Consider the following 14185-nt stretch of genomic DNA (forward strand, 5'->3'; position numbering starts at 1 on the left):
TGCTTGTGAATATCCAGGAGTAATTTAGAAAGTACCTTTGTCATGTGAATTTGGACAATCAGTGATAACAATTAGTGGCACAAATCTCTTAAAACAAGAGTGGCGTTTTGCTGCGGGATGAAAGATGCCAGCAAACTCATTCCACCACCTAAGATGAATCCCTTGCGATGCTTCCCGGACTTTCCCACTGTGCTGCCTTCCCCTGGGGACCCGGAGCAGTCAGTGTGGGGGCGATCCGTGCCGAACCTGCCCCGTGCGTGCCCCTGTAAGGCAGCGCGGTCCCTTTAAAAGGCGGCGGGCGGGCGGCGCGGCGGTGACGGCCGGGGCCATCGCCTGCCCGCCGGGTTTTCCCCCCCTTCCTGCCGGTCCGCCGCTCGCAGCCCGTTAAAAAGAGCAGGCAAGATGGCCGAGCTGGGCAGCAAGGGGGTCACGGCCGGGAAAATCGCCAGCAACGTGCAGAAGAAGCTGACCCGGGCGCAGGAGAAGGTAGCGGGGACGGGGGGCATCCCCGGGATGCGGGGCTGGGAGCGGGGGCCGCGGGCACCGGGGATGGTGACAGCCCTGCCCGGAGCAGGGATGGGTCTGGCACAGTGGGTGCCTGGGGAGGATGGCAGCTGCGTTCCCTGCCTGCGGAGCCGGGTTCCCGGTGCATCCCCGGGATGCCGGGTGTCCCCACTGGAGCGCTGCGGGCTCGCCGGAAACATGGCATCGGCTCCGGCCGGCAGCGGGAGCGCCGCTCGCCCGGGCGGGATCCGCGGATGCTTTTTGTTTCACCAGGAGGAGACCTCTCCTTGTGGCATTTAGGGTGGGCTTATGCAGCGTTTTCGGAGCGGTGCTGTGCTTTGCCATAGCGCTAAATGCGTAACACCAAAGATGGTGAGGGAAGGGAGACAGACGGACACTCGCCCCTTATCTTCAGCAGCATCGCTGCTCGCTGTGCTGACCTTGAGCTCCCCGTTTTGGAATGGAGGTTCAGCCACACGGCCTCTAAAGATTGTGCCGATCTGCTGAGGGAGGGGGGGGATTTTTGAATCCCGGGAGCCCTTTCGCTGCTCTCCGCCCACCCCTGTGCCGGCAGAAGGTGCCAGGAATATGCAATGGATACTTTTCCTGTTCATCTCTCTGGCATGCCGCATCTGATGCCAGCTGCCTGCTCTGGGCAGGGATTATCGGGCGTTTTACGCAGGGACATTGATCAGCTGCTTTTATTGCGGGCACGCTCGTCTTGGTTTTCAGTGGTTTGCTGGAGATGACATTGACTGAATAAGGACTGGTGCATCTTGGAGAGAGGGCGGGCGAGCAGATCTGCCCACTGCTGCTCGTGTTCCCTGCGAGTTATCTTTAGCAGCTAGATTTAATCTAGGAGGGCTGGGATTAAACGCGGTGCTGGCCTGAGCCTTGTACCAATCTCTGACACTGCTCAAAAACGCTGCTGGGTCAGAATGGAAGCCCAAACCACTTTTATTTAATGTTGCCCATGCTGCATCCACTACTTTTAGCTCGCTTGCTGAGACGAGGAGCATCCCTTGAACTTGTCTGACTGCTTGTAAAATTCCCCAATGACTGCCAGATCCAGTATGGAACTGCAGCAACAAGGTCCTGGTCTCACTCTTACACAAGAGTGAGCACGGCCACATCTGTGGTTTTCTTTATCCTACTGTTGTTCCAGGGAATCTGGTCCACCTTGAACTCGTCACAGATGCTAAACTTCATTCAGTGTTAGCCACCAGATGGCAACCATATTTGTCGTTAACATTAGGGTAGGTGGTAGAGCTCCTGGGCCTGCTGATGGAGTTGTTATATTTAGTGGTGCAGCTTGGAACCTGCCAAGCCCTGCCCTGTCTCTTATCAAACGCACACAGGTTCTTTTCCTAGGGAGGATTTTCCACAAATTTCTGTCCGCTGTTGATTTAGCTCACTTCCTTGCTCACTCCCTGGTGGTGTTTGGGGACTGGGAATGACAATAATAATCGAGAGTTAGCTGGGTATTGCAGGTGATTTGCACGATCTGAAAGCAGTTGTTTGTCTCTTTGGGAAGAGAAAAGCACGGCTTGTTTTGCTTTAAGGAGAAAAGGAAAACAAGCCCAAAGCACTTGCTAACACAAATTTTAGACCCTTCAGTTGTTGTTACCCTGATGCAAACAGTACAACTTAAATCTCTGGGCTCTCTAAAAAAGAAAAAAATGGCATTGCTAGCTTCGCCATCTGACTTGCCTCTTCATACTGCTACAGGATTCTCTGTAACAATTCTTCTTTTGTGAAGCATTCAGTTTTTACCCATGAAGGACAGACTTGCAGTGAGGAATATATGTCAGTGTTCACTTTCAGGTTCTGAGGAGAGATACAGCTGAAATTGAAGTGATGTGGAAGCACCAGTGGCTATGACACTCTACACTTGTGGTATTTAGTTATAAACTGAGATACTGTGTTTAGCAGGAAGGGTGAACTGTGGGTCAGGAGATAAGGACCAGGTGTTAAATAATTTAAAAAATGGTAAGCAGAGGTGTGCAGAGGTGGATCTGCTAACAACTTAAATATGTGTTAGATTTTTTTGTGAATATATTTTGGCTAGGGTCGAACTTTTCCTTTTTGAGGCTTAAACAAGCTGACTGTTCCTTTTCCATATCGTATTTTCATTTGAATCAAGGATAAAAAAGTTCTTCCCATGAGAATATTTCCTTCTCAACGTGAGCCCTGAGGCTTTGACCTCAGCAGTTTTCTTCCTGGTGAATTTCAGCCTTGTGCTAAGCAAAGAATGATGTCTTTTTGTTCAGTGCAGAATTCACATTGAAACACTGTACACATCCTTTTTTCCCTTCTGAGATGCCTATTATGTAAACTATGTAAGATATTCCCTCAGAAGTGCTGTTTGTTTTGAGCCTTTCAGCAAAACTGTTGGCTATTTTTGGAAGGCACTCGAGCAATCCCACAGGAAATATACGATGGAGTGGTCGATTGTAGTTTTAAAAAGGGGATGGACACCCATTTAACCTCCATCTCTACTCAGAGGTAGCCTCAAGCACAATACTGGGCAATAATTTGCCAACTGTCCAGTGAAATGTATCAAATTGATGGTGCTATCCAGAGGAACAGACCTTGCAGAAGGAACCCATGCAACTGTTTCCAACTCATATCACCTTTTTCAACTAATTAGGATATTTAGTCTGGAAATCATGATCAATTCATCCAAAATTTAGCTGAAGGGTTTTCAGACTGAGATGCTGAACTCTGGACTTTTTATAATTCTAAACTTCGTAAATATGGGTAAAAATGTAATGCCCCCACTGTCACGATGTCTTAGAGGGAGCCTGGTGTTTGCAACTCTCTTAAACTCTTCCAATGAGGCTACAAGTTTTTTATTGTTTATTCTTGTAATCCATTATCTTGGTTAAAGTTTGTGTTTTATCTTAACACTTCGGAAAATTTAAAAAATCTCCCCAGTTTACACAATTCCCATTTTCCTCTGATAATGTCCTGTTTCTGAATGTGTCTACCTGCACATGCATGTTTCTCTTTTGAACAAATTCAAACAGCATCTTGATGACTTGATGCCATCCTGGGGTGAGGGGAACTCTGTGGGTTCCAGCAGGGAGCTGAGCTCAAGGAGCAAAGAGTTGGGTTTAATATCTTGACTGGCAGTGTCCTTGTCACAGGATCAGGCTCTTTGCTTTCCTTCTGCATGTCAGGTGGAGGTTCAGGGTGGAAAGATGCATTGGCTGTATGGGCACCAACTGTTGATTTAAGTTGCATACAGGTTAATAGCTTTGTCTGAGGAGATGAATGGTAAAGTTGACATCACAAAGAAAAAAAAAATTCTCTTGGGAGCTTTTTTTTGTGTGGAGAGGAGTAGAAAGGAATGAACTTATTTTTACTTAGACTGAGTGTGGGAAGTTCTTATCCTATAGTAGTGGTGTCTCTCACTCTCTTTTTGTTACAAAGCTGGGCAAAATGAGGAGTCTCTGTTCTGGGACATGAACAGACTGTTGTATTTTGTCATGGGTATCTTCTGATGTACCAACAAACCAAGGCATCCCCTTTTCTCCTTCTCCATCCCTAACCAAAGGGGAAGGCTTTGCTTTCCATGTGGGACCTGGCAAAGTTTCGTTTGGAAATCCCAACTCACTCGTGTTAGGGGGTCACATTTAGGTCATAGACTGCCGTCTATAGTCACAGACTCTGGCTTGCCTGTTGCCATGAAATGTCACTTTGTTTTCCTGTTCTTGGCTTTGTTAATTCCATTGATGTTTGCCCACATCTGTTTGAAGTTTTCCCGGTTAAACCATCTGTCAGAGCACAGTTCTGCTCTCCTCTGGCTGCACAGTCCAAGGAGTCTGGGCTGCAGTCTTGGTCTCACAGGTTGTGGTTTGGGTGGAACTGGGTTTGCAGGAGGCATGGTTTGCATTTTGAGTTTGCCCTGATAAGATATTTTTTGTCCTTCTAAGTCAAGCTCCAATAGGTGGAGCATTGCAGAAGAAAACACCTGGGATAAAATTTCAGCCCTGTTGAAGCAGATGAGAGTCCATACTAATGAGCAGTACCCAGGAACCTTAAAGCAAATTTAAATACAGCTATTACCAGCCTGTCAGAGGCTCCCTGCTCTGTAGAAACTCTGCAGGTGGGCAGGGAGCCTTTCTGTAAAAATGGTAGATGCAGAAAGCTCTGTTATTGGGAAGTAGTAATTCATCTACCTACTTGAGAGAAGTTCCTTATTGGTTTTCCTTCAGGGTGCTCCTGTCTCTGCAAAACTTCTATGGTTTTTTTTCTTGCCTTTGCATAGGGTAGGATGGGTTGGTGGCAGTCTGCCTTGTTGTGCCAGCGAAGAACAAATAGCCTGAAGAGCTACAAGTATTGTTTGCCCACTGATCTGGGAGGAAAATTGAAGTTTTGTTTTTTTTTCTGAGGGACTCCCCAGATGACAAAGACAGGGCTTTTTACTTTGTCTGTTAGCTTGCTTTCCTAAGAATGCTGGGCTTAGGGGATGGGTAGAGTCTCAAAGGTACTTTATGCCTAAAGGTTGCTGGAAAACAGGCACTGGATACAGCAGGAAGATCTGAATTAATGCCCCTAACGTTCACATGATTCCAGTGTGAGCTCAGACTGTATTACTGGTATCAGATAATCTGCATGGCACAGGGAGGAGGTGAAATTGGAAACCAGGCTCCACATGTCTCCTTGCCCATGGAATGGTTTGATTGGCAGAGCACTTACAGTGCCGTGCTGAAGGTGCCCTTCTGTCTGGCTATTGGCAACAGATTTCTTATTTGAAGCAAAATCTCATGGATGGATGAATTTTCTGATTGGAAAAGGCCCAACCCTTTTCCTTGTCATTTTATCTTCCCTGTGAGTTCTAGTCTTGCAAACAGTCCTTTTCAGTGCAGTTCTTGTGAGATGAGGTTTATGAAGCAGGATCTGGAAGATCTCTTTTCTCTGTGGGCTTTTAAAGAGGCTCTAGGCCATGCAGAGTGTTACAGACCTCATCTCTCTGGGGGTGACATCAAAGCTTGTCTGGCTGTCCCTCCATCCTGCATGCTGTTAGGCAAGGTTTGTATTTCCAGGCACGGATGTTTGTTTTCTTTCCAACATCATGATTGCTCTTTGCACGTGGCTGTAGCCAAGCCATTGGGGAAAGCTGGGTTCAGCATCTAACTGGACTTAGGGCCTTTAGAAATAACACAAGTTTTCCTTTGTTCCTGACTCTTTAGGCAGAGACACAAGACCCTGTTGCTTGGGATCAAATGTGTAATAAAGCTCTGGTTTAGAGAGATGTGGGATGACAAGAGGGTGCCTTAGGTTAACAGGTATTAGAGTGGCTATTTTTTTCTGCTGTTGCAATGGTGCCTAGACACCTGAGCTGCCTGTGGTGTGAGTTCTGCAGCGTTGCAAGGATCATCTTACAGCCCTGGCTGCCTACCTGTGCACAGAGGGGTCAGCCTGTCTTCCCAACGTTCTGTGCTGGCACTCGATGTGATCAGACTCAGTTTGCCAAGCAGAGCAGGCAGGGCTGTCACCCTGGGCTGGCCCTTTCAGGGTGCGCAGACCAGCAGCTTCTAATGGGGTGAGACTGAGTTAATGCTGACCAGGAGACTCTGAATTCTCTACCCCAGAGTGATGAGATGGGAACAAACATTAAATATGAATAAAGCCTCCTTGGAGCACTGCTGGCAAGTAGAATTGTGCAAAAGAGTCCATTCTGAGTTCAGGCTGTTTTAGCCTTCTCTTGAGGGATTGTTTATTTGCGTTTCTCCAGCAACTACGATATTGAATGCATGAGTGCCACCAAACGTGTGCCATTCTGGCATCCCTTCTACTGAGCTAAATGGGGACTTCTCTCACAGGAGGGGATGGAAGAGAGAAGAAAATAATTTCCATTTTCTTGCTAGTCAAAATCAATTTAAATATGGTATTTGTTGAGTACCTAATACTGTCAGAACAGGAGAGGGAACCCCTGCAAATTTGCCTGAGCTATTTGGCAGTGGCACAGGGGATGAATAAATCTTGTCAGGTGTCTTCTCAGCAGGTGCATCCAAGTGGCTGGAGAACCTCAGACTCTTCAGGTTTCCCTGGGCACTTTCCTATCCTCTGAAGGTATTTGATCTTCATGAAGCTGGCAAGTGCTGCAGGGTAGGTCCTGTGCCACATTCCTGGAGAAAAACTTGAAGTGTATTTATTAGCAGGAAATAGGATTGATGAGTATTTTTTTTTTTTGTTTGGGTTATATTTTCAACGTGCCAACTTTCCTGCATAGTTTTGTTTCTTAGCTGCTGCTCAGAAAGTACCTCTCTGTAGATTTGTAGTTGTCTTTAGATTTGTAGATTTGTGATGTGAAGGAAAACAGAAGGGAATAGAAATTCGTCAACCTGCTGAAGTCGGATAGTTGTTTAATTTATTTTTTCTCCTTTTTTCTCTCCTTTTTTTCCCCCTGGGTTTCTCCTTTGTTATGTTGGGAGCCTGCATTCAGGAAGGGTTTGCCAGAGCAGGGAGTTGTGTTTTGTGATGAACTTGGAACCCAGAGCTTGGGACATTCACACGGACAGAGTCACTATGGAGCAGCTTTACGAAATGAGAAATAGGTTCTGTGTTTGCTCAGATCTCTGCTAGTACACATGTGCAACATAGAATTTTCTACTGTTTGGGCTGGGTTGGAGTGAGCTTTACTCAGACCTGTGGCTGGGAGGTTGAAGTTTCTGAAAGTCAGTGTTTCCACAGAAGTGCTGCTGGGAGAGTCCTGAAAGCCAGACAGTGTTGCCTTTCTTTCTGTCCCATTCTTTACAAGAAAGAAGTAGTCTGGGTGGCAGTGTGTTCTTAATATAGGCTGCCAGGCAGGATGGAGAGTGCAAACTTCACCAATAAGGAGAAAGCAGTGCTTAACAGCAACTAATCCCTCTGTGAAAACCATGGGCTGTATTTAATCTCTTGGTATGCAGGAGTGCAGCCCTCTCTGCAAGGATTTGACAGGCAGTTTCAGAAAGCTGGTAACCTGTTCTGAAATTCTTTTTTTTTTGTAATTCTGAACTGATTGTACTTGATTTGTTTATTTTAAATAGGTTTAGAACTTTTTGTTAAACTTGGTTTAAGAGCCGCATTAGTTTCTCAGTTGTTTCAAAGTTAGCCCTTCAGGAGGGAGATTAGAGGTTGATACAGCTGAAGTGCAAACATTTTTCACTGGGCAAAAATACTCTGCTTTGGAACTGTATTAGACAGAGCTGAATGCTTGTTTGCCAGCAGGGATGGAAAGGGAACTTCAATGGTACAGAAACTACAGTATTTGAAAACACAGCTAAAAGTGTTTACACTTTTGGGTTTTTTTTTTTTTCCTTTGTACTACTTGGCTTGATTGCACATTTTATCAGGCCAGGAACAATAATGTGTGACTTAACTGACTCAGAACTGAGTTGGATGGTATTTGCAGAGTGAAACAACAATTCTTCCCATTGGATTTACTTGGAATGGTGCCAGCAACAGATGAAAACTTCTATCCAGGAGGTATAAAGACCTGACATTTGAAGAAAATGTAGATCTCTGAATCTTTTTATTTAACAGATATGCTGATCTTGTAGCTCTCCAGTACCCTTGTAGGTGAAGTTCACCATTCCTGTAAATTGTTATAACTAAAGTCTTGATCCGGCCAGCTCTGTGAGTCTCGAGTGGAAGGACCAACCTTATTTCCTTATTCCTGCTTCTGTAGTCATTGTGGGGAAAAAATGGGCAAAACTTTGAGGGGGAAAAAAAAAAGAGTATGCTTTAAAAAATGCAGGAAATTCCTTTCCTGGCATTTGAATGTTCAGCTTATTAATTTTGAATTTTCAAGCAGTAAAGTGTTGTCCTGGAGAGCTACTGTCTTTCCCCACTGTGGGTGCAATGTGACCCTTTGGTCCAGGTGTTGAGTTTGACACATGAGGCACAAAAAGGGTTTAAGTTGTTGTACTGAGGGACAGCATATTTCAAAGGTTGCTTGATAATATGTTTTTGGAAAAATTCTGTTGAGAAAGAGGCAGCTTCCATAAGAGGAACAGTGCTCAAGGAGAGTGTAAAATTATTCAGATGGAGAAATACACTTGGGTTCTGACTGAAACACTCCTTAGGTACAGTTTCCTCAGCAGAGGAGTGACATGGCCATTCTTCAGTGTATTGAAATTACCTCTGCAGTAGAAGGATACTAGGGATTTTTTTTTTGGTCTGTTTAGACTGGGCAGCCATTGTGAAAGGCCAAGCTTAATTGTGTGTTAATAAACATGAGCTATTAAAAGGATGTACTTGCTCTGATAATGTTTCCAACATCATGCAAGCAGTCAGTGTGATTATTTGTTAGTATCTGCAGTGTGATTGCATTCTGTATTGCCAAAAAAGGCCATTCCCTATTCTGAAATAATTCCAATGTAAATATTGGACAGTCTCAGTTAAAACAGATGATTCTGGTTTGTTTCGGTAAAAGTTTATTCCAAAAGACGTAAAAGGGTTTTCAGATATTTTTGCAGAAGTTGGATATGGATGGTTTTGTAAGCAAAGGTTCAGGACTGTTTTTGACCAGTAAAATTTTTATGGAAATAGCTGAAGAAAGTGGGAAAAGAGATTGTGTTTCTTTGGAGAGGAAGAACAGATGTTGTGCAGGGCTGGGACACCAGTAGGGCTTGTTCACCTGGCTGTGGTGGAGTCAGAAGGGGTGATGTGATCCATCAGTCACAGAGCTCTGGAATGGTGTGCTGCACCCAATTGCTCATGGTCTGGGACTTCTCTTGAATGGATGTCAGAGGCAGTTGCCAGACTAGAGCTTTTTGCCAAGCTGGAGGTTTTGCTCCCCTTATTCCATGACCCTTGGTGGCCATAAATAATTCAGGAGGAAGTGTGCGTTATCAGGGCTGGATGCCCTTACCACGAGGCTGTGGATGTTGTAGGTTAAAAGAGCTGCTTTGTCATGCTGGGTGAAGGTGACTTGGAGCTGGGATGTTTTAGCTGGAATGTTTCCTGAGCTGGCAGTCCTGAGTCTCCAGCTGAGGCCTTCAGTTTTCAGGAGGCTCTTTGAGGAGCACTTTGTGGTGAGTTTCCTCTCCAAAACCAGTGTGGCCCAGATTGTTAACAAGTGCTCTGGCAAAGAAGCTGATGGACTTAACACTCATTCACAGCCAGAAGACTTGCCCTATCAAGCCTGGCTCTCTAATTTGCTGTTCCTTGCCCTTCAGCTCTGCTGAAGAAAAAGCAAAGCTGAAAAGGAGAAGAGCTGTTCAAAAGCTGCTAGGGAAGGACCAAGAGCTGATCATCTGTTGATCCATACATTCACACTTTCATGGGACAAACCACATTCTGCAGGTCAGCTTGGCCCTGGAGGGCACTGTTCCTAAGTCCCCCATGGCTGGTCCCTTGCAGCATCACCTTCCAGCTCAGGGAATGGCAATAGCTGACCCAGATGCCCGTGTCTTTCCTGTGCCCCACTGCGTGTGCCACGTGTTCCCAATCTGTCCTGCACTTGGGAAGCTCTCATTGTTGTTCAGCAAGGTGGTTGTGAACCTGTGAAGGAGCTGTACCGGCCTCTAAGGGCTGTGCATCCAGCCTGTCCCTTCTGGAGTTCCCCCCCCAGCATTGTTTTGGCTTAGAAGAGCTCTTTGGCCCCTCCCTCCTAGCACGCACCTGCTCCTCTGTCTCTTTCTCCAGCTCAGTCATGGCCTCAAATGCCTTTTATGTTCTCCTGATTTGGTTGCTTCATTCTGCATCAGGGCCTGTGTAAAAATAAAAATACTTCATGCAGAAGTATCAGCATTTAAAATGAGTGTTGCAGAGGAGGAGGCAGAGGAATTGAGACGGGGAATTTGTGCAAACAACACTATTTATACTATCTATTCCTCTTGCTAGTGTTACTGTTGGCTATAGATAGGGTTTAATTAAGCTATGTTAAATGCCTACCCAAGTAATAGACATTGATGTTGCTGAAGTTGTGTTGCCTGGAATGTCACATTGATGCCAGCTGAATTAAATGATGCCATTTGGCTTTATTAACTACAGAGCTAGGATGTAGCTCCACAGTTGTGCCACTTTTTTTGGCCTCTCTTTGGTGTCTGCTAAAGGCTGGGGCAGACAGAAGGGAGGGTGGAAATTTACCTGCTTTCTTGAGACTGAAATTTCCTCCTCCTTTATTTTCAGGGTGTTGATAAATACATATTCTCTCCAGTTTGTGCTTTGCTGAATAGCATGAACTCGGGGGTACAGTGTTTTTAGCTGCCTGCTTTGAAATAAGAGCAAACCAAGTAGAAAAAAATTGCCCCCAAAGTTATGAATGAGGCATGCAGCTGCATGTGGTGAGGATGGCCAGGTGTCACCAGCACAGCCAGGGGCTGAGGGGGCAGTGATAGTGATGGTAGAGTGGTACCTGTGTGCAGTTTGGGCACCCCAGACATGACAGAGCTGTGTCTCCTGGTGGAGCTGTGTTTTCAGCACCTCAGGAACTGGGCCATCTGCTTAAGGTGTCAAGATTAAAGCATTCAAAGTCTGAAAACTCTGGCTTAAGCTTTTAATATTCTTAATCTCCCACATCTCTTGAGGCAGGTGCCTGCTTCTGGCATTGGATTTGTTCTGGTGGGAGAAGTGACCACTTCTGAATAGTTATTTTGCTGCCCTGTCTTCTGCTGCTGGAGCACTTTCTTTGTGTCTCTATCTGCCTGCCTTAAATACAGTCTTGTCTTTACAGACTGAAGTTCCACCTGACCCAGCTACTCCTGCTGGGGCAGCTGTTTCACATCACTCTCAAACTACTTCTGCCACTGAGATGTGTCGTCTCTGGCTGCATCTTTTCCTCCTCTGTTCTGCATTCTGCTGCTCCATTATCAACCCTCTGGTTGTGCTGCTTTACCTGGTTTTATTTCAAATCTCTCCTCTCATAGGTAGATTTGATGGGAAGTTCTGGATGGGGGACTAGGGGGCAGCAAAAAGTGTGGGAACAGGGAAAAGACAAGCAATGCACAGGACCACAGGGCAGTGGGATGGTTGGTACCTGAGCATTGCCGCTGTCCCAGCTCAGCTCAACTAGACCTGTAGTTAGCATCTGGCGTCTTAATTTTATGTTCTCTTTAGCTTATGGTTTGACTCTCTGAAACCCCTGACTGAAGGCTATAAAATTGATGAGGAAAAAATTGGAAGTGAAGTTTAAATCACATTTGCTGGGATTTCTTTTTATTCTCAAAAGCTTGGGTGGTGAAAAGCAGGACATTTTCATGTCCTTAAAGATAAATGGGGGATGTGTGTGAAGAGTAAAGGATAGGAGAGGAAAATACCTAAGTTTTCTTTTTAACTGTTAAAATCTGTAAAGAACAGGAAAAGATAAAAACCCAATGCTTTTTTTCCTAATAAGCTTTTGTTTAGCAAGGCAAGCTCGTTCATTTATAGAAGGGAGAAAAAGAGTCCACTAAATAATACAGTGAGTTAGACCTGGAGGGATCATGACATCTCAGTCAAATATTTGGAGATGGATGGGGGGGAGGAACGTAGATATATTTAAGGAAAAAAAAAAAGGAGGAAATAATTATTTTTTTCAGTTTGTTATGTAATGTTGGTTATAACTGAGAACCAACCCTTGAATTCATGCTAGAGTACAAACACAGTGCTTGGGCTGTACCTGCAGGGCAGGCATAATGCAAAATGACCTAAACAGAGAGAGGAGTAACAAGATACATCAACTAATGTAGGAGGAGCCTTGAAATGGAACCTGCTTTTGAAGGTGCTTGGCTGGCCTCGGGCTAGGCAGACACTGAACTGCATTGCAAGGGTGTGAGTGCAGACACGAAGCATTCTGCCAGGGAGACAGGGAATTGCTTTTCCATGCTGTCTGTCACAGCCCCGCTCCTGCTGGAGCATCACTTAATTTAGACTTGACTGACAAATGGAGCTAAACTGCAAAAACTGTGGGTGAAGAGGGGGGGAGAAACAACCTAAAATGTTGAACATAGTGAAGAGACTAAAATCTTCATATAAAAAAATCCTGATATGTCAGAGTTTGTGTCAGTACTAGATGCACACCAGGGTCCCCAGCCAGTTCACCCTCTCGAGGCTTGTCTTGTTTCCAAATGCCCTCTGTGGGAGAGGAGATGCTTGGTTTGAGCCTGTGGTTATGTAGGTAAAAGAACCTTTCATCCTAACTGATTGGCCAACGCAGAGAGTGCTTGCAAAACATCCGGAGAGCTGCGGGTTTATTTGTATCTTTCTGTAAGCATGCTGTAGATTGCTTTGAGGAAAATAACACTTGCATCCTGGAGATCTGTTCTTGTGTTTTCCTAAACTGTCAATATGGCTGTTTTCTAGAGAAAAGTGATCCTTATAAAGGCTGATATTAGATATATAGAAGGTACATTAATTTTCTCTTATAACAGTGAATACAGACTTTCAAGATAGATATTTGCTTCTACTCAGGTTTCAGTTTAGGTCAAGCAGCTGCTGTTCACCTATTTCCAAGGCTGGCTTTTTGTTGCAGTGCTGTTGGGCCAGTCTCCCACTTGTACTGACCTTTTTGTTGTTGTTGGAGCAGTTTCAGAGGTTAGTGCTGCATCTCAGTCACTTGAGAGTTTTTTATGTAAGAAGCCACATCCTTAATGTTAATGTCATACCCTAATTTGGTTTGTTTGTAATATTAAGTGGCAGCAAAAAATCAGGTTTTACTGTTGAATGAAAAACTTTGTCTTTATCCTTGTTTGTTGAATTCACTGAGTCTGAGCTCCTCAGCTGGCAGGGATGGGTGAGAATCCTGCCTTCCTTCCAGCCTCTTCATGCATGGGGTGAGCTGACTGTGACTGCACAGAAGGGGGAATGAGGGATGAGGATACAGCTCACCGACTAATGAATCTAGCTGGCTCCTTTCCTGGGACAAAAGAGAGAATTAAATGATGTTGCAGTTCCCTGCCACCTTAATTCCAAGGTATTTGATAGGTGCTAACAGCAGCTTTCCATTTCTGCTGGTTCATTGTGCACCAGTTTGATTTCTCCTGCAATGGGTGCCAAAGCCTTTTTCAGTTCCTGCTTCAAGGTCAGGGAGTCAGAAAAGCAGATTTTTGTGATGAAGACTCCCAGTGTCTTCTCCTTTGGTGTTCCCATGCACTGGCTTTTTGACAATTCTGTATAGTGTGGATGCTGATGACCTGGACAATTTATCAGAAAAGGAGGGGAAAATCATGCTGCCAGCTCTTCTCAAGATGATTTTCTTTCACACAGACAGAAATGATTCATCCAATGTCACTCTTAAATTAGGTGAGATGTTGTCCAGGGTGGTTGAGGAGGGGAGGGAACACTGTTTTAGGACTGCAGTATGTTGCTGTTTAGCCAGCTGTATTTGAGTATGCCAGGAGACTCAGCAAAAGTGCCTTTTCTGCAGTAGTCATGTCCTCTTCTGGGGACCCTTCTCCATAAATGGATTATTTGGAGGCTCTGGAGCATAATATTCCCAGTCATGTTACCTGCAGGGTCGCTGTGCCCTCTAACACAACCTGCAGACAGAGAGTGGCTTTGCCCTGTGTGATGTGTTTAAAGAGCATTACTCTGATTATCCAGGAGGGTGGATTAATGGGAGTTAAGGGAGAGGTGCTCAGGAGGTGAATTTGAGCTGGCAGACTTGTTAGTTGGCAAAACAGTGCAGTCTGCTTGGGAAACAGTCAACTAAAAAGCAGCTCTGGGGAACTGCTCTGCCCTGAAGAACTTGAGGAGACAGATAGTA

At 45.2% G+C, this 14185-nt stretch overlaps 1 protein-coding gene across 18 annotated transcripts in view; it reads left to right on the plus strand.

Annotated features, from left to right (window-relative positions):
* The first annotated feature begins 278 nt into the window (after positions 1 to 278).
* Positions 279 to 14185, plus strand: part of BIN1 (bridging integrator 1) — a 90191-nt gene continuing 76284 nt past the window's right edge. For 5 of the 18 annotated variants that reach the window (XM_074548736.1, XM_074548744.1, XM_074548737.1 and 2 more), the window contains exon 1: positions 283 to 486. In XM_074548736.1, coding sequence (XP_074404837.1) covers positions 403 to 486 — 84 coding nt within the window. In that variant the 5' untranslated portion in view covers positions 283 to 402. Of the gene's footprint in view, positions 487 to 14185 lie in introns of all 18 variants that reach the window. The other 13 variants (XM_074548728.1, XM_074548730.1, XM_074548741.1 and 10 more) reach the window with 5 other exon arrangements.

The sequence above is a fragment of the Zonotrichia albicollis genome, chromosome 10 (genome assembly GCF_047830755.1).
Source record: "Zonotrichia albicollis isolate bZonAlb1 chromosome 10, bZonAlb1.hap1, whole genome shotgun sequence".
Lineage (NCBI taxonomy): Eukaryota > Metazoa > Chordata > Aves > Passeriformes > Passerellidae > Zonotrichia > Zonotrichia albicollis.